At 56.2% G+C, this 21,037-nt stretch overlaps 1 protein-coding gene across 1 annotated transcript in view; it reads right to left on the bottom strand.

The window, feature by feature from the left end:
* The window catches only part of daw1 (dynein assembly factor with WDR repeat domains 1), a 92,150-nt gene extending 72,686 nt beyond the window's left edge, over positions 1-19,464 (bottom strand). Inside the window, exons 1-2 of the mRNA XM_070882507.1 lie at positions 19,386-19,464; positions 6,588-6,660 (exon numbers count right to left, since the gene is read on the bottom strand). Coding sequence (XP_070738608.1) covers positions 6,588-6,660; positions 19,386-19,425 — 113 coding nt within the window. The 5' untranslated portion in view covers positions 19,426-19,464. The remainder of the gene's footprint in view (positions 1-6,587; positions 6,661-19,385) is intronic.
* Between the last annotated feature and the right edge of the window lie 1,573 nt (positions 19,465-21,037).

Raw genomic sequence — 21,037 nt, 5'->3', positions numbered from 1 at the left:
GAGAGGCTGCAAAGAGATTTGGATAGGTTAAACAAATGGGCTAAGGTTTGGCAGATAGAATACAATGTCGGAAAGTGTGAGGTCATCCACCTTGGGAAAAAACACAGTAAAAGGGAATATTATTTGAATGGGGAGAAATTACAACATGCTGAGGTGCAGAGGGACCTGGGGGTCCTTGTGCATGAATCCCAAAAAGTTAGTTTGCAGGTGCAGCAGGTAATCAGGAAGGCGAATGGAATGTTGGCCTTCATTTCGAGAGGGATGGAGTACAAAAGCAGGGATGTCCTGCTGCAACTGTATAGGGTATTGGTAAGGCCGCACCTGGAGTACTGCGTGCAGTTTTGGTCACCTTACTTAAGGAAGGATATACTAGCTTTGGAGGGGGTACAGAGACGATTCACTAGGCTGATTCTGGAGATGAGGGGGTTACCTTATAGAAACATAGAAACATAGAAAATAGGTGCAGGAGCAGGCCATTCAGCCCTTCTAGCCTGCACCGCCATTCAATGAGTTCATGGCTGAACATGAAACTTCAGTACCCCCTTCCTGCTTTCTCGCCATAACCCTTGATCCCCCGAGTAGTAAGGACTTCATCTAACTCCCTTTTGAATATATTTAGTGAATTGGCCTCAACTACTTTCTGTGGTAGAGAATTCCACAGGTTCACCACTCTCTGGGTGAAGAAGTTTCTCCTCATCTCGGTCCTAAATGGCTTACCCCTTATCCTCAGACTGTGACCCCTGGTTCTGGACTTCCCCAACATTGGGAACATTCTTTCTGCATCTAACCTGATTGATAGATTGAGTAGACTGGGTCTTTACTCATTGGAGTTCAGAAGGATGAGGGGTGATCTTATAGAAACATTTAAAATCATGAAAGGGATAGACAAGATAGAGGCAGAGAGGTTGTTTCCACTGGTCGGGGAGACTAGAACTAGGGGGCACAGCCTCAAAATACAGGGGAGCCAATTTAAAACCGAGTTGAGAAGGAATTTCTTCTCCCAGAGGGTTGTGAATCTGTGGAATTCTCTGCCCAAGGAAGCAATTGAGGCTAGCTCATTGAATGTATTCAAGTCACAGATAGATAGATTTTTAACCAATAAGAGAATTAAGGGTTGCGGGGAGAGGGCGGGTAAGTGGAGGTGAGTCCACGGCCAGATCAGCCATGATCTTATTGAATGGCGGAGCAGGCTCGAGGGGTTAGATGGCCTCCTCCTGTTCCTAATTCTTATGTTCTGATGTTCATTGCTTTCTGTTTACCTTCTCGTGTTTGATAAGGTATCTACTAAAACTCGTTTTCACAGCCACAGCTGTCTCCGGCTCTGACCTATTCCACGTGGATTCCAACTGAAATTCTACCCTTCATGTTTCCAAAACACCCATGAATACAGATAGCTGCATGATATTCAGCGTTCCTCGAACCACTGCTCTCACTGCTTCCTGAGATTCACACTCAACGCCATGCACCGCACATGCACGCTCTCGACCTCTCTATTCAGCAGTACATTATCTCACTCTCAGAGTTATCCTGGTCCACAGTTCCATTTCATCCTTCGCCTCATCTGGCACATTAACAAAAAAACTTTTTTTCTTGCTTTCAGGTTCCAAGGACTGCAAACTTCAACAACTCTTGGATACCACACCCCTCAGGTTCCTCCTGCCCCTTCACCTTCCTCTGATCCCATCCCTCCTTCCAATCTCACCCCTTGCTGTGTTTTCATTATCTCCTCTGACTTTCCTCTCTCTAACCCCAAACGATCAGTCGTCAGCAAAGGCTTCAGCTTCATCCCTTTATGCCCCCACCTCAATGAATTTTGAGCTCAACACGATGCTGAACTCTTATTCCTTCGCCTTTGCACCCACTTCCTTGCCCAGGAGTCTTCCCTCCCCACACAACAAACCCTTTCTCCCATCTTCAGAATTTTCATTCCACCTGCACCCCTCCCTCTGGCCTTTTACCCTCTTTAGATCTTTTCATTGGGAACTGTACTCGCCGTGACATCAGCAGTCTCAATGACTCTGCTAACTCATTCTAACGCACGTCTCTCTGAACTTGAGCACTCCATTCTCTCAGGTCCAACTTTGACATTGCCATTAAACCTGCTGATAATGGCAGCTCTGTTGCTGTTTGTCAAACAGACCTCCACCTCGCGAAGGCTGAATGCCAACTCACCAACACTTCCTCCTACCTCCCCCTGGATCATGACCCCAGCACTCTTTCTCTCTGCGTAGATGCTGCCAGACCTGCTGAGTATTTCCAGCATTTTCTGTTATTCTAGCACTATACTATTGTTGAGCAAGACTTTGGTTAGGCCTCATCTGGAAGATTTGATTGCAGTCTTTAAAATAATGAACAACTATACTGTGTTCATGTGGATAGAGTATTTGATAAGTTAACAAGTCAGGGAAAACTTGGGGACATGCCTATAAGTTACACAAGCATAAAGCTAGGTTAGATAATGGGAGGTTTTTCCTTTCACAGAGGGTCATCGACTATTGGAATAAGTTGCAAGCTTGTGCAGCGAGTATGATTTTTCTGCAAGCATTCAAAAGGGAGTTGAATGAGTTCCTAGCTATGGCTGATATCACAGTGTACAAAAAGCAGGTGGGTATTGAGCAACGTGTATTATGGTCACCGTAATTTCATTAAGCTCGCCATAAACTGCGTTCCCTAACCACTGACTCCATCCCTCTCCCTAGCATCTATCTGAGGCTGAACCAGACTGTTCGCAACCTAGGCGCTATATTTGACCCGGAAATTAGTTTTCAGCCACATATCTGCGGCATAACTAAAACCGCCTTTTTCCACCTCCGTATCGTTGCCCGCCTCCACCCCAACTCAGCTCTTCTGCTGCTAAAACCCTCATTCATGCCTTTGTTACCTCTAGACTTGACTACTCAACTCACTCCTGGCTGGCCTCCTATATTCTACACTATGTAAACTTGAGGTCATCCAAAACTCAGCAGCCCATGTCCTAACTCACACCAAGTCCCGATCACCCATCACCCCTGTGCTTTCTGGCTCCCAGTTAAACAACGTCTTGATTTCAAAATTCTCATCCTTGTTTACAAATCACTCCATGGCCTTGCCCCTCGCTATCTCTAACCTTTTTCAGCCTCACAACCCCACAAGATGTCTGCGCCCCTCAAATTCTCCTCATATCCTCTTGAACATCCCTCATTATAACTGCTCAACCATCGGTGGCTGTGCCTTCAGCTGTTTGGGCCCTAAGCTCTGGAACTCCCTCCCTAAACCTCTCCGCCTCTCTTTCCTCCTTGAAGACACTCCTTAAAACCAGCTCTTAACCAAGCTTTTGGTCATCTGCCTTAATTTCTTCTTATGTGGCTCAGTGTCAAATTTATCTGTTTTGTCTTATAACACCGCTGTGAAGTGCCTTGAGATGTTTTACTACGTTAAAGGCGCTATATAAATAAAAGTTGTTGTTGTTTGTTGTTGTTGTTGATTGCCTTTGCGGGTCAGAGAGGAATTTCTCAGATTTCTTTTTTCCATGAATTGGGCTAGGATATTTTGCCTCTCGCAGGAGATTTTGTGGCAGCTAGTGGGGCGTATTGAGGATCACGAAACTCAGTTTCACCATCACTGTATGGAACAGGCTGAATGGACCATCTGGTCTTCTCCTGATTGTCATTTTTATATGATTGCATCCCTCAATGGCCTTACCTCACCCTATCTCTGCAAATCTCTGAGTCCTACTTCCATTCTCTCACGTTTTAATCCACAGACTCTGTTACAGTGTGCCACCTCCTTTGTTTACCTTGGCCCTGCTCTCTGGAAATTTCTCCCGAAAGACCTCCACTTCTCGCTCTTAAATATACTTTTCAAAACCCATCTTTCCGACCAAGCTTGGCTCGGTATTGTTCGCTTATCTGCCTATATTTATCAAGTGCCAAGTATATTTTAAAATTAGAAATGCTATATAAATGCAGGTTGTTGTTGAATTAATCTTTCAAACTATTAAAAAAAAATGATCCCTTGATGAAAAAAGCAAACAGATGGTGTTGGTTTCAACAAAGACAGACATAGCTCAGCAGCAACCATTTCACAGGGGCATCCTCAATCAAGTATGAAAGTAAGGTTGGAAGACAGACATTTACGCAGTTGTCCGGGGACAAGTAATAGCAGAGAGATGAAGTACTGACACAGCATATTGCTGTAATCAGTTTGCTAATACAGGATGTCGGCATCAGCCCTGATCTCCCCAAATAGGGCAGAATTTTACCAGCGCTGCGAGGGCGGGATTGGAGGCGGGTTAGGTGTCAAAATTTAAATGATTGAGAGTGGGTCAGGAGCTCGCTGTCAACCCACCTTCATGCTAGTCTCCCATGTGGGTCTGTCAGCGCTTAAAAGACCCAACATCAAGCAGCGTAAGTAATTTACATCTTTAAGAGGTAGTTAAAAGCTAATTAGCCATTTTACCCTCTACTTATCATTTTTCCAGCTTTTTGACGAGGTTCACGGCGCTCAGGAATCTCATCAGGTAAGTAGGTCAAGTGCTCAATTAGTATACATTCTTCTGAATAGTTGACAGCTGCAAATGTGGTATAAAACCTACCATTTCACAGCTGTTCATTTTCCAATCTTAGAAGCTGGAGCCGTCAGGATTTGGAAGACAGATGAGCTTTATGCAGGTTGTAAGTATTTGGAGCAAACTCTCTATCCACTGCCACCTCCTTGAAACAACCTCTCACCATTGACAGATCACTTCTAACATCTCAACCTCACCTGCCATCTATTCCATCAGCATCGGTGTCCTTGAAAAATTCTCATCTTGGTCCTCAGAATCCCACCACGATCAGCCCCAACATCACCAGGCACACCAGCAGCACCGACAACAGCACCAACCTTCTCTGCAATCATGTGATTCTGCACAGGACACAGGGCATCAGCACCTGACCACATTGCTGCCCAGGAGGCCAGAGATGACCTCACCATGGCCAGATTTACTTCAGCTGATGCTGTACACCCTGGCTGCCACATGATGTGCCGGGTTGGCACCACCCCACACCAACACTATAAAGCATCCCTGCAATGCCCAAGTCATTCCTTTAACACTCTTCACCATTGCAGGTGGTACTGTTATGTCTCACCATTCACTGCAACTCACTAAGCAACTTCCAAAGGTGCACACAAATCTGTCCAAGAAGGCAAAATGTTGAAAATAAAGATATTTATGTTTGACACCACATTAACAGTACCATTACATAAACAAAATCACGGCCATAGTTTCTCATTTCAACCAGATTCTCACCATTGCCGCTTCTTCAGATGGGGATAGGAAGAATCCACAACCCTAACCCTAACCCTAGCACAAGTCACCTGTGCTACTTTTGTGCATCATTAAGTGATCACCTATATAGCAGCACTGGTATGGGCCGGTGATCAACTCATCTGACTAAAGTTAGTTATATATTGAAAGTAAGTACTGGTGGGTGAGAGAAAGACAGAAAAAGGAGGAAACATTTAAAATGGAAAATAAATGTTTAAAATTGTAATTGAAAAATGAACTTAAATATAGATAAGTGGAAGGGGGTACATTTTGGTAGGAAGAAATAAATAGGTCTTATATTCCTTGGAAAATAAGTGTCTAAATGGGGTAGAGGAGCAAAGGGATTTGGGGGATACAGACACAAAAATCATTAAAAAGTAGCAACACTGTTTAGTTAGGCCATAAAAAAGCAAACAAAGCACTGGTGTTCATTTCTAAAGGGATAGATTCAAAAAGGAGAGACGTGCTGTGAACAGTTCAGTCTCCATATTACCAACCGATGGCAGGAGTGGATTGGCTGCCGCTCGGTGCCCCCCCCCCCCGACAGCTTTCCCCAGCGGGAAGCTTCTTGCAGCTGGGCGGCCCGACAATGGTGGCCACGGGTTCAGCCGGGCCACTAACAGGTGGCCCGGCATCCCCTCTTGGCTACCGGGCCGCTGGCCCGGCCGAAACCCTCCCTGATGGCCCAGTGTTTGCCACTAAAGAGGCTGCATAGTTCGTAGCGGCCCTCCCCTTTAACTGACGAGGAGGGAGCGCAGCGCTGATGACTCAGAGCGGCAGCCGTTCCAACCCGCCCGCACTTCCGCCCCGCACCAGCCCGGAACACCGCCTCGCTTCCGGATAAAAAAATAAAGTCCTGAATTTCGCCGGATTCTCCGCCCCATGCACTGGGACGGAGAGAACACTTACAAAACGGTAAGTGCACTCCATTTGGGGTGGAGGGCAATTTTGGCCCCGTCGTTTCCACTTGTAGGGCGATCAGAACCAGGGGCCAAGACAATACTCACTAATAAATCCAATAGTGAATTTCTTTACCCATTCTTTAGTGGTTAGAATATGGAACTTGCTACTACAATGAGTAGTTGAAGTGACTTGCACTTAAGGGGAAGCTAGATAAACACATGAGGGAGAAAGGAATGGAAGGATATGTTAATTGGATTTGTTGAATGAGGATGGGAGGAAGTTCCTGTGGAGCATAAACACCAGCATGGACCTGTAAGGCCGAATGGCCTGTTTCTGTGCTGTAATACTATGTAAAGGTTATTTGCATTTTTTCATGCTACTCAGACTTCACACTTACACTGGAGTCAAGGTAAGCAGATCGATGGATTTGTTCTTTGTTTCCCCACCTTTTTCATATTCCAAAATAATTCCTGCAAAAAAAAATAAAAACATTGACTTTCACAGCATTGTGTATTTGTGTGTAGCAACGATACTTTTGATACTTTCCCTGTAATTACATCCTCCAAACCTGACTAGACTCGAGAGCTTTTCCATCCGAACTGTGGAACACTGAAGACTTTTTGTGGCAACATGCGAGTCACGGCTTAAATTCCTGCCCGGATTTACAAAATAAAAGGTGTCAGGAATGAACTTTCAAACATTAAATCTGCCGTAAAACCAATTTTTAAAAAATTATTTTGCAACTTGAGAAAAAAACGAATAGAAAAGCAGAGACTGCAAAAGCAAAAATGGGGAAATGCCCCACAGCAGCGGGGCTGTGGCCACAGGTCCGAGGGGTATGGAGAGAAAGTGGAAAAGGGGTACTGAGGTGAATGATGTAGGACTAAGCTGCAATGAAAATTAGTTCCAAAACCTGATGATGATTCAAACGAACGATAAGGCTTTTCTTTCCTTGAAATTTAACTTAGATTTATAATATAATACTGTTTATAACTTTTATTTCAGTATAAGTAATTAGAACAGCAAGCAATGACTCCTACATTGCCAAGTGTTAACATTACATAACATAAATCTTGTCAGTGCACTGCATTACTAGAAATGAGTAAAATGGCACATGAAAATTTATCGGTATGACAAATAAATTTCTATATGCCTGAAATGGCTCCATCCAAGCCACACACTATAGTATAGTAATAAAGGTAGGAACTACATAGTAAAGGAGAAGCAAGGATCATTACACACATATCAATCACACTGAAATGTTGGTGATGATGTTACTTTTAATTGCGATGTGAAAAATATTGCCATAATGAAGCAAGAAAAAGCCACAAGACAAAGAAAGTATTTTACTCCCAAGCACTCAGAAATCTTTTTCATGAATAGAAATACTTGGCTGTATACTGATTTAAGATTAACCATTCATTTAATTGTCAAACAAAGACTATAATAAACATTTGCACGGAATAACACTTTTAACCCTTACAGCATCACCTGGAAAATCCAGGCTCTCAGGGCCAGCTCTTGTCCAAAACTATCAGCTTCCACAAACTGACGTTCAAACTGTCATGTATGTACATGCTGTTTGTAGACTAAATAAAGCACCAGCAAGGTCATACCTTGCTTAGTTAAGCAATATTCAGTTTGAACCTTTATTGCATACATAACACAAACAAAGCTTGGAATTTTAGTGTTACAGCTACTCAGATGTCAGAGGTAGTTTTATGACAAGAATATTAACCCTAACTTACAAAAATAAACAGTTAAAACAATTCTAAATATAAAAATGAAAGAAAAACACTTTACTTCTGCTAATTCTGTCTTCAATATTTCCCCAATCTGTCGCTTCCCATTTTATTTTTATTTTTTCTGCTGTAATCCATTATGATGTTATTACTTTTTTCCTTTTAAAGTTTAAGTACTTTTAATCATTTTTCTGAGTCTTCGAGAGGTGCAAATCATTGGGTCTAATTAAAAAAATTTTCAGCCAATCAGGCGATTGGCTCAGTTAACTTTTAACAGGTGCTAAGTATGAGCTTGACTCAATTGGTAGCACTCTCATCTCTGAGTCAGAAGGTTGTGGGTTTAAGATTCCTACAGATTTGAACACATATTATGGGCTGGATTTTCATCTCCCTTGCACCTCTGGTAGCTCCCTGGAGGGACAGTAATGGGTGTCTGAACGCATGACGGTGGGCGGCCAGCTTTTACTGCCCGCCGGCAAATTCGGCTCACGGCTCAAGGAAGAGGCATATAAATTGGCCAGAAAAAGCAGCAAACCTGAGGACTGGGAGAAATTTAGAATTCAGCAGAGGAGGACAAAGGGTTTAATTAGAAGGGGGAAAATAGAGTATGAGAGGAAGTTTGCCGGGAACATAAAAACTGACTGCAAAAGCTTCGATAGATATGTGAGGAGAAAAAGATTGGTCAAAACAAACGTAGGTCCCTTGCAGTCAGACTCAGGTGAAGTAATAATGGGGAACAAAGAAATAGCAGACCAATCGAACAAATACTTTGGTTCTGTCTTCACGAAGGAAGACACAAATTACTTCCGGATGTACTAGGGGACTGAGGGTCTAGTGAGAAAGAGGATCTGAAGGATATCCTTATTAGGTGGGAAATTGTTGGGGGAAATTGATGGGATTGAAGGCCAATAAATCCCCAGGGCCTGATTGTCTGCATCCCAGAGTCCTTAAGGATGTGGCCCTAGAAATAGTGGATGCATTGTTAATCATTTTCCAAGAGTCTATTGAGGCTGGATCAGTTTCTATGGACTGGAGGGTAGCTAATGTAACACCACTTTTTTAAAAAGGAGGGAGAGAGAAAGTGGATAATTATAAACCGGTTAGCCTGACATCAGTAGTGGGGAAAATGTTGGAATCTATTATTAAGGATGAAATAGCAGCGCATTTGGAAAGCAGTGACAGGATCGGTCCAAGTCAGCATGGATTTATGAAAGGGAAATCATGTTTGACCAATCTTCTGGAATTTTTTGAGGATGTAACTAGTAGAGTGGACAAGGGAGAACCAGTGGATGTGGTATATTTAGACTTTCAAAAGGCCTTTGACAAGGTACCACATAAGAGATTGGTGTACAAGATCAAGGCACATGGTACTGGGGGTAATGTACTGGCGTGGATAGAGAATTGGTTGGCAGGCAGGAAGCAGAGAGTTGGGATAAACGGCTCCTTTTCGGAAAGGGAGGCAGTAACTAGTGGAGTACCGCAGGGCTCAGTGCTGGGACCCCAGCTCTTCACAACATACATTAATGATTTGGATGAAGGAATTGAGGGTAATATCTCCAAGTTTGCAGATGACACGAAACTGGGTGGCTGTGTGAGCTGTGAGGAGGATGCTAAGAGGCTGCAGGGTGATTTGGACAGGTTAGGTGAGTGGGCAAATGCATGGCAGATGCAGTATAATGTGGATAAATGTGAGGTTATCCACTTTGGTGGCAAAAACACGAAGGCAGAATATTATCTGAATGGCGGCAGATTAGGAAAAGGGGAGGTGCAACGAGACCTGGGTGTCATGGTTCATCAGTCATTGAAAGTTGGCATGCAGGTACAGCAGGCGGTGAAGAAGGCAAATGGTATGTTGGCCTTCATAGCTAGGGGATTTGAGACTCGGAGCAGGGAAGTATTACTGCAATTGTACAGGGCCTTGGTGAGGCCTCAACTGGAATATTGTGTTCAGTTTTGGTCTCCTAATCTGAGGAAGGACGTTCTTGCTATTGAGGGAGTGCAGCGAAGGTTCACCAGACTGATTCCAGGGATGGCTGGATTGACATACGAGGAGAGACTGAATCAACTGCTACGTTATACACCGGAGTTTAAAAGGATGAGAGGGGATCTCATAGAAACGTATAAGATTCTGACTTGATGGGACAGGTTAGATGCGGGAAGAATGTTCCCGATGTTGGGGAAGTCCAGAACCAGGGGATACAGGCTTAGGATAAGGGGTAAGCCATTTAGGACTGAGATGAGGAGAAACTTCTTCACTCAGAGAGTTGCTAACCTGTGGAATTCCCTACCACAGAAAGTTGTTGATGCCAGTTCATTGGATATTTTCAAAAGGGAGTTAGATATGGTCCTTACGGCTAAAGGGATCAAGGGGTATGGAGAGAAAGCAGGAAAGGGGTACTGAGGGAATGATCAGCCATGATCATATTGAATGGTGGTGCAGGCTCGAAGGGCCGAATGGCCTACTCCTGCACCTATTTTCTATGTTTCTATGTAACTGGTCAATTCTCACAGCTCAGGACAGCTCCTCACCCCAACCCCGGCCTCAGCCGGCGGTCAGTCCCCCCAACAACCCCCACCTTCTCCCGGCGGGCAGTCCCCTCTCTACCCCCACTTTCCCCCTTCACTGCCCCCGGCCTCACCCGGCGGTCAGTCCCCCCTCAACCCCCACCTTCCCCCTTCACTCCCCCCGGCCTCACCCGGCGGTCAGTGCCCCCTCAACCCCCACCTTCCCCCTTCACTGCCCCCGGCCTCACCCGGCAGTCAGTCCCCACCTTCCCCCTTCACTCCCCCCGGCCTCACCCGGCGGGCAGTCCCCCCCTGTACCCCCACCTTCCCCCTTCACTCCCCCCAGGCCCACCCGGCGGGCAGCCCCCCCCCTGTACCCCCACCTTCCCCCTTCACTCCTCACCCGGCGGTCAGTCCCCCCTGTACCCCCTGAACCCCCACCTTCCCCCTTCACCCGGCGGGCAGGGCCCCCCTGTACCCCCTGTACCCCCACCTTCCCCCTTCACCCGGCGGACAGGGCCCCCCTGTACCCCCACCTTCCCCCTTCACTCCCCCGGGCCCACCCGGCGGGCAGCCCTCCCCCCTGTACCCCCACCTTCCCCCTTCACTCCTCACCCGGCGGGCAGTCATCCTCTGTACCCCCTGAACCCCCACCTTCCCCCTTCACTCCTCACCCGGCGGGCAGTCCCCCCCTGTACCCCCACCTTCCCCCTTCACTCCCCCCGGGCCCAGCCTGCGGGCAGTCCCCCCCCGTACCCCCACCTTTCCCCTTCACTCCTCACCCGGCGGGCAGGGCACCCCTGTACCCCCACCTTCCCCATTCACTCCTCACCCGGCGGGCAGTCCCGCCCTGTACCCCCTGAACCCTCTGTACCCCCACCTTCCCCCTTCACTCCCCCCGGGCCCACCCGGCGGGCAGTCCCCCCTGTACCCCCACCTTCCCCCTGCACTCCTCACCCGGCGGGCAGGGCCCCCCTGTACCCCCACCTTCCCCATTCACTTCTCACCCGGCGGTCAGTCCCCGCCTTCCCCTTTCACTCCCCCCGGACCCACCCGACGGGCAGTCCCCCCCTGAACCCCCACCTTTCCCCTGCACTCCTCACCCGGGCCCACCCGGCGGGCAGTCCCCCCCTGTACCCCCTGAACCCCCACCTTCCCCCTTAACTCCTCATCCGGCGGGCAGTCCCCCCCTGTACCCCCACCTTCCCGCTTCACTCCCCCCGGGCCCACCCGGCGGGCAGTCCCCCCCCGTACCCCCACCTTTCCCCTTCACTCCTCACCCGGCGGGCAGGGCACCCCTGTACCCCCACCTTCCCCATTCACTCCTCACCCGGCGGGCAGTCCCGCCCTGTACCCCCTGAACCCTCTGTACCCCCACCTTCCCCCTTCACTCCCCCCGGGCCCACCCGGCGGGCAGTCCCCCCTGTACCCCCACCTTCCCCCTGCACTCCTCACCCGGCGGGCAGGGCCCCCCTGTACCCCCACCTTCCCCATTCACTTCTCACCCGGCGGTCAGTCCCCGCCTTCCCCTTTCACTCCCCCCGGACCCACCCGACGGGCAGTCCCCCCCTGAACCCCCACCTTTCCCCTGCACTCCTCACCCGGGCCCACCCGGCGGGCAGTCCCCCCCTGTACCCCCTGAACCCCCACCTTCCCCCTTAACTCCTCATCCGGCGGGCAGTCCCCCCCTGTACCCCCACCTTCCCGCTTCACTCCCCCCGGGCCCACCCGGCGGGCAGTCCCCCCCTGTACCCCCACCTTCCCCCTTCACTCCCCCCGGCGGTCAGTCCCCCCCTGTACCCCCTGAACCCCCACCTTCCCCTTCACTCCTCACCCGGCGGGCAGGGCCCACCTGTACCCCCTGAACCCCCACCTTCCCTCTTCACTCCTCACCCGGCGGGCAGTCCCCCGCTGTACTCCCACCTTCCCCCTTCACTCCCCCCGGCGGGCAGTCCACCCCCTGTACCCCCTGTACCCCCACCTTCCCCCTTCACTCCTCACCCGGCGGGCAGTCCCCCCCTGTACCCCCTGTACCCCCACCTTCCCCCTGCACTCCTCACCCGGCGGGCAGTCCCCCCCTGTATCCCCTGTACCCCCACCTTCCCCCTGCACTCCTCACCCGGCGGGCAGTCCCCCTGTACCCCCATCTTCCCCCTTCACTCCTCACCCGGCGGGCAGTCCCCCCCTGTACCCCCACCTTCCCCCTGCACTCCTCACCCGGCGGGCAGGGGCCCCCTGTACCCCCTGTACCCCCACCTTCCCCCTGCACTCCTCACCCGGCGGGCACTCCCCCCTGTACCCCCTGTACCCCCACCTTCCCCCTTCACTCCTCACCCGGCGGGCAGTCCCCCCCTGTACCCCCTGTACCCCCACCTTCCCCCTGCACTCCTCACCCGGCGGGCAGTCCCCCCCTGTATCCCCTGTACCCCCACCTTCCCCCTGCACTCCTCACCCGGCGGGCAGTCCCCCTGTACCCCCATCTTCCCCCTTCACTCCTCACCCGGCGGGCAGTCCCCCCCTGTACCCCCACCTTCCCCCTGCACTCCTCACCCGGCGGGCAGGGGCCCCCTGTACCCCCTGTACCCCCACCTTCCCCCTGCACTCCTCACCCGGCGGGCACTCCCCCCTGTACCCCCTGTACCCCCACCTTCCCCCTGCACTCTTCACCCGGCGGGCAATCCCTCCTGTACCGCCACCTTCCCCCTGCACTCCTCACCCGGCGGGCAGGGCCCCCTGTACCCCCACATTCCCCCTGCACTCCTCACCCGGCGGGCAGTCCCCTCCTGTACCCCCACATTCCCCCTGCACTCCTCACCCGGCGGGCAGGGCCCCCTGTACCCCCTGTACCCCCACATTCCCCCTGCACTCCTCACCCGGCGGGCAGGGCCCCCCTGTACCACCTGTACCCCCACATTCCCCCTGCACTCCTCACCCGGCGGGCAGTCCCCCCCTGTACCCCCTGTACCCCCACATTCCCCCTGCACTCCTCACCCGGCGGGCAGGGCCCCCCTGTAGCCCCACCTTCCCCCTTCACTCCTCACCCGGCGGGCAGGGCCCCCCTGTACCCCCTGTACCCCCACCTTCCCCCTGCACTCCTCACCCGGCGGGCAGGGCCCCCTGTACCCCCACCTTCCCCCTGCACTCCTCACCCGGCGGGCAGGGCCCCCCTGTATCCCCTGTACCCCCAACATCCCCCTGCACTCATCACCCGGCGGGCTGGGCTCCCTGTACCCCCTGTACCCCCACCTTCCCCCTGCACTCCTCACCCGGCGGGCAGGGCCCCCTGTACCCCCCTGTACCCCCACCTTCCCCCTGCACTCCTCACCCGGCGGGCAGTTCCCCCCCCTGTACCCCCACCTTCCCCCTGCACTCCTCACCCGGCGGGCAGGGCCCCCCTGTACCCCCTGTACCCCCACCTTCCCCCTTCACTCCTCACCCGGCGGTCAGTCCCCCCTGTACCCCCTGAACCCCCACCTTCCCCCTTCACCCGGCAGGCAGGGCCCCCTGTACCCCCTGTACCCCCACCTTCCCCCTTCACCCGGCGGGCAGGGCCCCCCTATACCCCCACCTTCCCCCTTCACTCCCCCCGGGCCCACCCGGCGGGCAGCCCCCCCTGTACCCCCACCTTCCCCCTTCACTCCTCACCTGGCAGGCAGTCATCCCCTGTACCCCCTGAACCCTCACCTTCCCCCTTCACTCCTCACCCGGCGGGCAGGGCCCCCCCTGTACCCCCACCTTCCCCCTGCACTCCTCACCCGGCGGGCAGGGCCCCCCTGTACCCCCACCTTCCCCATTCGCTCCTCACCCGGCGGGCAGTCCCGCCCTGTACCCCCTGAACCCTCTGTACCCCCACCTTCCCCCTTCACTCCCCCCGGGCCCACCCGGCAGGCAGTCCCCCCTGTACCCCCACCTTCCCCCTGCACTCCTCACCCGGCGGGCAGGGCCCCCCTGTACCCCCACCTTCCCCCTTCACTTCTCACCCGGCGGTCAGTCCCCGCCTTCCCCTTTCACTCCCCCCGGGCCCACCCGGCGGGCAGTCCCCCCCTGTACCCCCACCTTCCCCCTTCACTCCCCCCGGGCCCACCCGGCAGTCAGTCCCCCCCTGTACCCCCACCTTCCCCCTTCACTCCCCCCGTCCCACCCGGCGGGCAGTCCTCCCCTGTACCCCCTGTACCCCCACCTTCCCCCTGCACTCCTCACCCGGCGGGCAGTGTCCCCTGTACCCCAACCTTCCCCCTTCACTCCTCACCACGCGGGCAGTCCCCCCCTGTACCCCCACCTTCCCCCTTCACTCCACCCGGACCCACCCGACGGGCAGTCCCCCCCTGTACCCCCACCTTCCCCCTGCACTCCTCACCCGGCGGGCAGGGCCCCCCTGTACCCCCTGCACCCCCACCTTCCCCCTGCACTCCTCACCCGGCGGGCACTCCCCCCTGTACCCCCTGTACGCCCACCTTCCCCCTGCACTCTTCACCCGGCGGGCAGTCCCCCCCTGTACCCCCACCTTCCCCCTGCACTCCTCACCCGGCGGGCAGGGCCCCCTGTACCCCCACATTCCCCCTGCACTCCTCACCCGGCGGGCAGTCCCCCCTGTACCCCCACATTCCCCCTGCACTCCTCACCCGACGGGCAGGGGCCCCTGTACCCCCTGTACCCCCACAATACCCCTGCACTCCTCACCAGGCGGGCAGGGCCCCCCTGTACCCCCACATTCCCGCTGCACTCCTCGCCCGGCGGGCAGTCCCCCTGTACCCCCTGTACCCCCACATTCCCCCTGTACTCCTCACCCGGCGGGCAGGGCCCCCCTGTACCCCCACCTTCCACCTTCACTCCTCACCCGGCTGGCAGGGCCCCCCTGTACCCCCTGTACCCCCACCTTCCCCCTGCACTCCTCACCCGGCGGGCAGGGCCCCCCTGTACCCCCTGTACCCCCAACTTCCCCCTGCACTCCTCACCCGGTGGGCAGAGCCCCCCTGTACCCCCACCTTCCCCCTGCACTCCTCACCCGGCGGGCAGGCCCCCTGTACCCCCTGTACCCCCACCTTCCCCCTGCACTCCTCACCCGGCGGGCAGGGCCCCCCTGTACCCCCACATTCCCGCTGCACTCCTCGCCCGGCGGGCAGTCCCCCTGTACCCCCTGTACCCCCACCTTCCCCCTGCACTCCTCACCAGGCGGGCAGGGCCCCCTTGTACCCCCACCTTCCCCCTGCACTCCTCACCCGGCGGGCAGGGCCCCCTGTACCCCCACCTTCCCCCTGCACTCCTCACCCGGCGGGCAGGGCCCCCCTGTACCCCCACCTTCCCCCTGCACTCCTCACCCGGCGGGCAGGGCCCCCCTGTACCCCCACCTTCCCCCTGTACTCCTCACCCGACGGGCAGGGGCCCCTGTACCCCCTGTACCCCCACAATACCCCTGCACTCCTCACCAGGCGGGCAGGGCCCCCCTGTACCCCCACATTCCCGCTGCACTCCTCGCCCGGCGGGCAGTCCCCCTGTACCCCCTGTACCCCCACATTCCCCCTGTACTCCTCACCCGGCGGGCAGGGCCCCCCTGTACCCCCACCTTCCACCTTCACTCCTCACCCGGCTGGCAGGGCCCCCCTGTACCCCCTGTACCCCCACCTTCCCCCTGCACTCCTCACCCGGCGGGCAGGGCCCCCCTGTACCCCCACATTCCCCCTGCTTCCCCCTGCACTCCTCACCCGGCGGGCAGGGCCCCCCTGTACCCCCACATTCCCCCTGCACTCCTCACCCGGCGGGCAGTCCCCCCTGTACCCCCACATTCCCCCTGCACTCCTCACCCGACGGGCAGGGGCCCCTGTACCCCCTGTACCCCCACCTTCCCCCTGCACTCCTCACCCGGCGGGCAGGGCCCCCCTGTACCCCCACATTCCCGCTGCACTCCTCGCCCGGCGGGCAGTCCCCTGTACCCCCTGTACCCCCACCTTCCCCCTGCACTCCTCACCAGGCGGGCAGGGCCCCCCTGTACCCCCACCTTCCCCCTGCACTCCTCACCCGGCGGGCAGGGCCCCCTGTACCCCCACCTTCCCCCTGCACTCCTCACCCGGCGGGCAGGGCCCCCCTGTACCCCCACCTTCCCCCTGCACTCCTCACCCGGCGGGCAGGGCCCCCCTGTACCCCCACCTTCCCCCTGTACCCCCACCTTCCCCCTGCACTCTTCACCCGGCGGGCAGTCCCCCCTGTACCCCCACATTCCCCCTGCACTCCTCACCCGGCGGGCAGGGGCCCCCTGTACCCCATGTACCCCCACATTCCCCCTGCACTCCTCACCCGGCGGGCAGGGCCCCCCTGTACCCCCCTGTACCCCCACCTTCCCCCTGCACTCCTCACCCGGCGGGCAGGGCCCCCCTGTACCCCCTGTACCCCCACATTCCCCCTGCACTCCTCACCCGGCGGGCAGTACCCCCTGTACCCCCACCTTCCCCCTGCACTCCTCACCCGGCGGGCAGGGCCCCCCTGTACCCCCATGTACCCCCACATTCCCCCTGCACTCCTCACCCGGCGGGCAGGGGCCCCCTGTATCCCCTGTACCCCCACATTCCCCCTACACTCCTCACCCGGTGGGCAGGGGCCCCCTGTACCCCCTGTACCCCCACATTCCCCCTGCACTCCTCACCCGGCGGGCAGGGCCCCCCTGTACCCCCTGTACCCCCACATTCCCCCTGCACTCCTCCCCGGCGGGCAGGGGCCCCCTGTACCCCCACATTCCCCCTGCACTCTTCACCCGGCGGGCAGTCCCCCCTGTACCCCCACATTTCCCCTGCACTCCTCACCCGGCGGGCAGGGCCCCCCCCTGTACCCCCACATTCCCCCTGCACTCCTCACCCGGCGGGCAGGGCCCCCCTGTACCCCCACATCCCCCCTGCACTCCTCACCCGGCGGGCAGGGCCCCCCTGTACCCCCACATTCCCCCTGCACTCCTCACCCGGCGGGCAGGGCCCCCCCTGTACCCCCACCTTCCCCCTGCACTCCTCACCCGGCGGGCAGTCCCCCCCTGTACCCCCACATTCCCCCTGCACTCCTCACCCGGCGGGCAGGGGCCCCCTGTACCCCATGTACCCCCGGTACCCCCACATTCCCCCTGCACTCCTCACCCGGCGGGCAGGGCCCCCCTGTACCCCCACCTTCCCCCTGCACTCCTCACCCGGCGGGCAGGGCCCCCCTGTACCCCCACATTCCCCCTGCACTCCTCACCCGGCGGGCAGTACCCCCTGTACCCCCACCTTCCCCCTGCACTCCTCACCCGGCGGGCAGGGCCCTCCTGTACCCCCTGTACCCCCACATTCCCCCTGCACTCCTCACCCGGCGGGCAGGGCCCCCCCTGTACCCCCACATTCCCCCTGCACTCCTCACCCGGCGGGCAGGGCCCCCCTGTACCCCCACATTCCCCCTGCACTCCTCACCCGGCGGGCAGGGCCCCCCCTGTACCCCCACATTCCCCCTGCACTCCTCACCCGGCGGGCAGGCCCCCCCCCTGTACCCCCACATTCCCCCTGCACTCCTCACCCGGCGGGCAGGGCCCCCCTGTACCCCCTGTACCCCCACCTTCCCCCTGCACTCCTCACCCGGCGGGCAGGGGCCCCCCTGTACCCCCTGTACCCCCACATTCCCCCTGCACTCCTCACCCGGCGGGCAGGGCCCCCCTGTACCCCCTGTACCACCACCTTCCCCCTGCACTCCTCACCCGGCGGACAGGGGCCCCCCTGTACCCCCTGAACCCCCACCTTCCCCCTTCACTCCCCCCGGCGGGCAGGGCCCCCCTGTACCCCCACATTCCCCCTGCACTCCTCACCCGGCGGGCAGGGGCCCCCCTGTACCCCCACATTCCCCCTGCACTCCTCACCCGGCGGGCAGTCCCCCCTGTACCCCCACATTTCCCCTGCACTCCTCACCCGGCGGGCAGGGCCCCCCTGTACCCCCACATTCACCCTGCACTCCTCACCCGGCGGGCAGGGCCCCCCCCCTGTACCCCCACATTCCCCCTGCACTCCTCACCCGGCGGGCAGGGCCCCCTGTACCCCCACATTCCCCCTGCACTCCTCACCCGGCGGGCAGTACCCCCTGTACCCCCACCTTCCCCCTGCACTCCTCACCCGGCGGGCAGGGCCCTCCTGTACCCCCTGTACCCCCACATTCCCCCTGCACTCCTCACCCGGCGGGCAGGGCCCCCCTGTACCCCCACATTCCCCCTGCACTCCTCACCCGGCGGGCAGGGCCCCCCTGTACCCCCTGTACCCCCACCTTCCCCCTGCACTCCTCACCCGGCGGGCAGGGGCCCCCCTGTACCCCCTGTACCCCCACATTCCCCCTGCACTCCTCACCCGGCGGGCAGGGCCCCCTGTACCCCCACATTTCCCCTGCACTCCTCACCCGGCGGGCAGGGCCCCCCTGTACCCCCACATTCACCCTGCACTCCTCACCCGGCGGGCAGGGCCCCCCCCCTGTACCCCCACATTCCCCCTGCACTCCTCACCCGGCGGGCAGGGCCCCCTGTACCCCCACATTCCCCCTGCACTCCTCACCCGGCGGGCAGTACCCCCTGTACCCCCACCTTCCCCCTGCACTCCTCACCCGGCGGGCAGGGCCCTCCTGTACCCCCTGTACCCCCACATTCCCCCTGCACTCCTCACCCGGCGGGCAGGGCCCCCCTGTACCCCCACATTCCCCCTGCACTCCTCACCCGGCGGGCAGGGCCCCCCTGTACCCCCTGTACCCCCACCTTCCCCCTGCACTCCTCACCCGGCGGGCAGGGGCCCCCCTGTACCCCCTGTACCCCCACATTCCCCCTGCACTCCTCACCCGGCGGGCAGGGCCCCCCTGTATCCCCTGTACCCCCTGTACCCCCACATTCCCCCTGCACTCCTCACCCGGCGGGCAGGGGCCCCCCTGTACCCCCTGTACCCCCACATTCCCCCTGCACTCCTCACCCGGCGGGTAATACCGCAGCAGGAACCGTTTGAGCCGCATCTTTCGGCGAGTGCGTCCTTTCTCTTGTTGCCGAGCAACCAAACCGCCACCGAGACTGCGCAGCCGCACGAAGGGCAGGCTGACTGGTAGCAGAGACGCATGCGCGTTGTACACCCGGAGCAGCCCTGCGGCAGCCATCTTGGCAAAGGAGAATGTTCCCGCTTCAGGGACGCGACAGAGTGACAGGGCCCGCGCCAGGGCGTCAGCTGCAGCTCGTGGCGCTTGTAAAATCTGTCAATTAAACATCATTCTTCGTTCAATACACCGTCAGGTATTGGTCTATTAATTAGATATTGACGTATTCGATTTTGTTTGCTGAGTTTAATGTTTATTTGATATATAATAGAGAGAGAGATCAATTTACTATCGTGACTGAGATTTTTATACTAAAGTGAATCTTCCATTGTAAAGATGTTTCCCATTATACCTAAAATATTTTGGAGGCAGTGAGTTTATCAGCAATGTGACACATTATATTGAACCCAGAGTGTTACATAACACCATAAGAATTAGGAACAGGAGTAGGCCATCTAGCCCCTCGAGCCTGCTCCGCCATTCAACAAGATCATGGCTGATCTGGCCGTGGACTCAGCTCCACTTACCCGCCCGCTCCCCATAACCCTTAATTCCCTTATTGGTTAAAAATCTATCTATCTGTGACTTGAATACATTCAATGAGCTAGCCTCAACTGCTTCCTTGGGCAGAGAATTTCACAGATTCACAACCCTCTGGGAGAAGAAATTCCTTCTCAACTCGGTTTTAAATTGGCTCCCCCGTATTTTGAGGCTGTGCCCCCTAGTTCTAGTCTCCCCGACCAGTGGAAACAACCTCTCTGCCTCTATCTTGTCTATCCCTTTCATTATTTTAAATGTTATCTGAACTCCAACGAGTAAAGACCCAGTCTACTCAATCTAGTAATAACAGAATGGGCCTGAATGGGTTGTGGTTTGTCTCATCAAAACCCATACAATGGGAATGTAAGAATAAGAACATAAGAACATAAGAATTAGGAACAGGAGGAGGCCATCTAGCCCCTCGAGCCTGCTCCGCCATTCAACAAGATCATGGCTGATCTGGCCATGGATTCAGCTCCACTTACCCGCCCGCTCCCCGTAACCCTTAATTCCCTTATTGGTTAAAAATCTATCTATCTGTGACTTGAATACATTCAATGAGCTAGCCTCAACTGCTTCCTTGGGCAGAGAATTCCACAGATTCACAACCCTCTGGGAGAAGAAATTCCTTCTCAGCTCAGTTTTAAATTGTCTCCCCCGTATTTTGAGGCTGTGCCCCCTAGTTCTAGTCTCCCCGACCGGTGGAAACAACCTCTCTGCCTCTAACCTAGCCTAATCCCACCTGCCCCTCACCTCTTTAATATTAACCATCACCTTTCGCTCCAACCCGTTTCTCGATGCGACCAGTCTGTAAAATAGGTTTTCTCCGAGACGACAGTTAGTTGACGGGGGATTCTTCTTATCTGCTTTAAATTGTGATTGTTTGTGGTACAATTAGCTTCGTGGTTGTACAATGAAACTCTTTTCTGCTGGGAAGCTTACTCTGCCAATGAACCTTTCACCCTCCGGATTGGGTTTATATCCTATTCAAACTGGT

Source organism: Pristiophorus japonicus, chromosome 6 (genome assembly GCF_044704955.1).
Source record: "Pristiophorus japonicus isolate sPriJap1 chromosome 6, sPriJap1.hap1, whole genome shotgun sequence".
Classification (NCBI taxonomy): Eukaryota; Metazoa; Chordata; class Chondrichthyes; family Pristiophoridae; genus Pristiophorus; species Pristiophorus japonicus.
The sequence above is the reverse complement of the archived record's forward strand: the minus strand, read 5'-3'. Positions and strand labels throughout refer to the sequence as shown.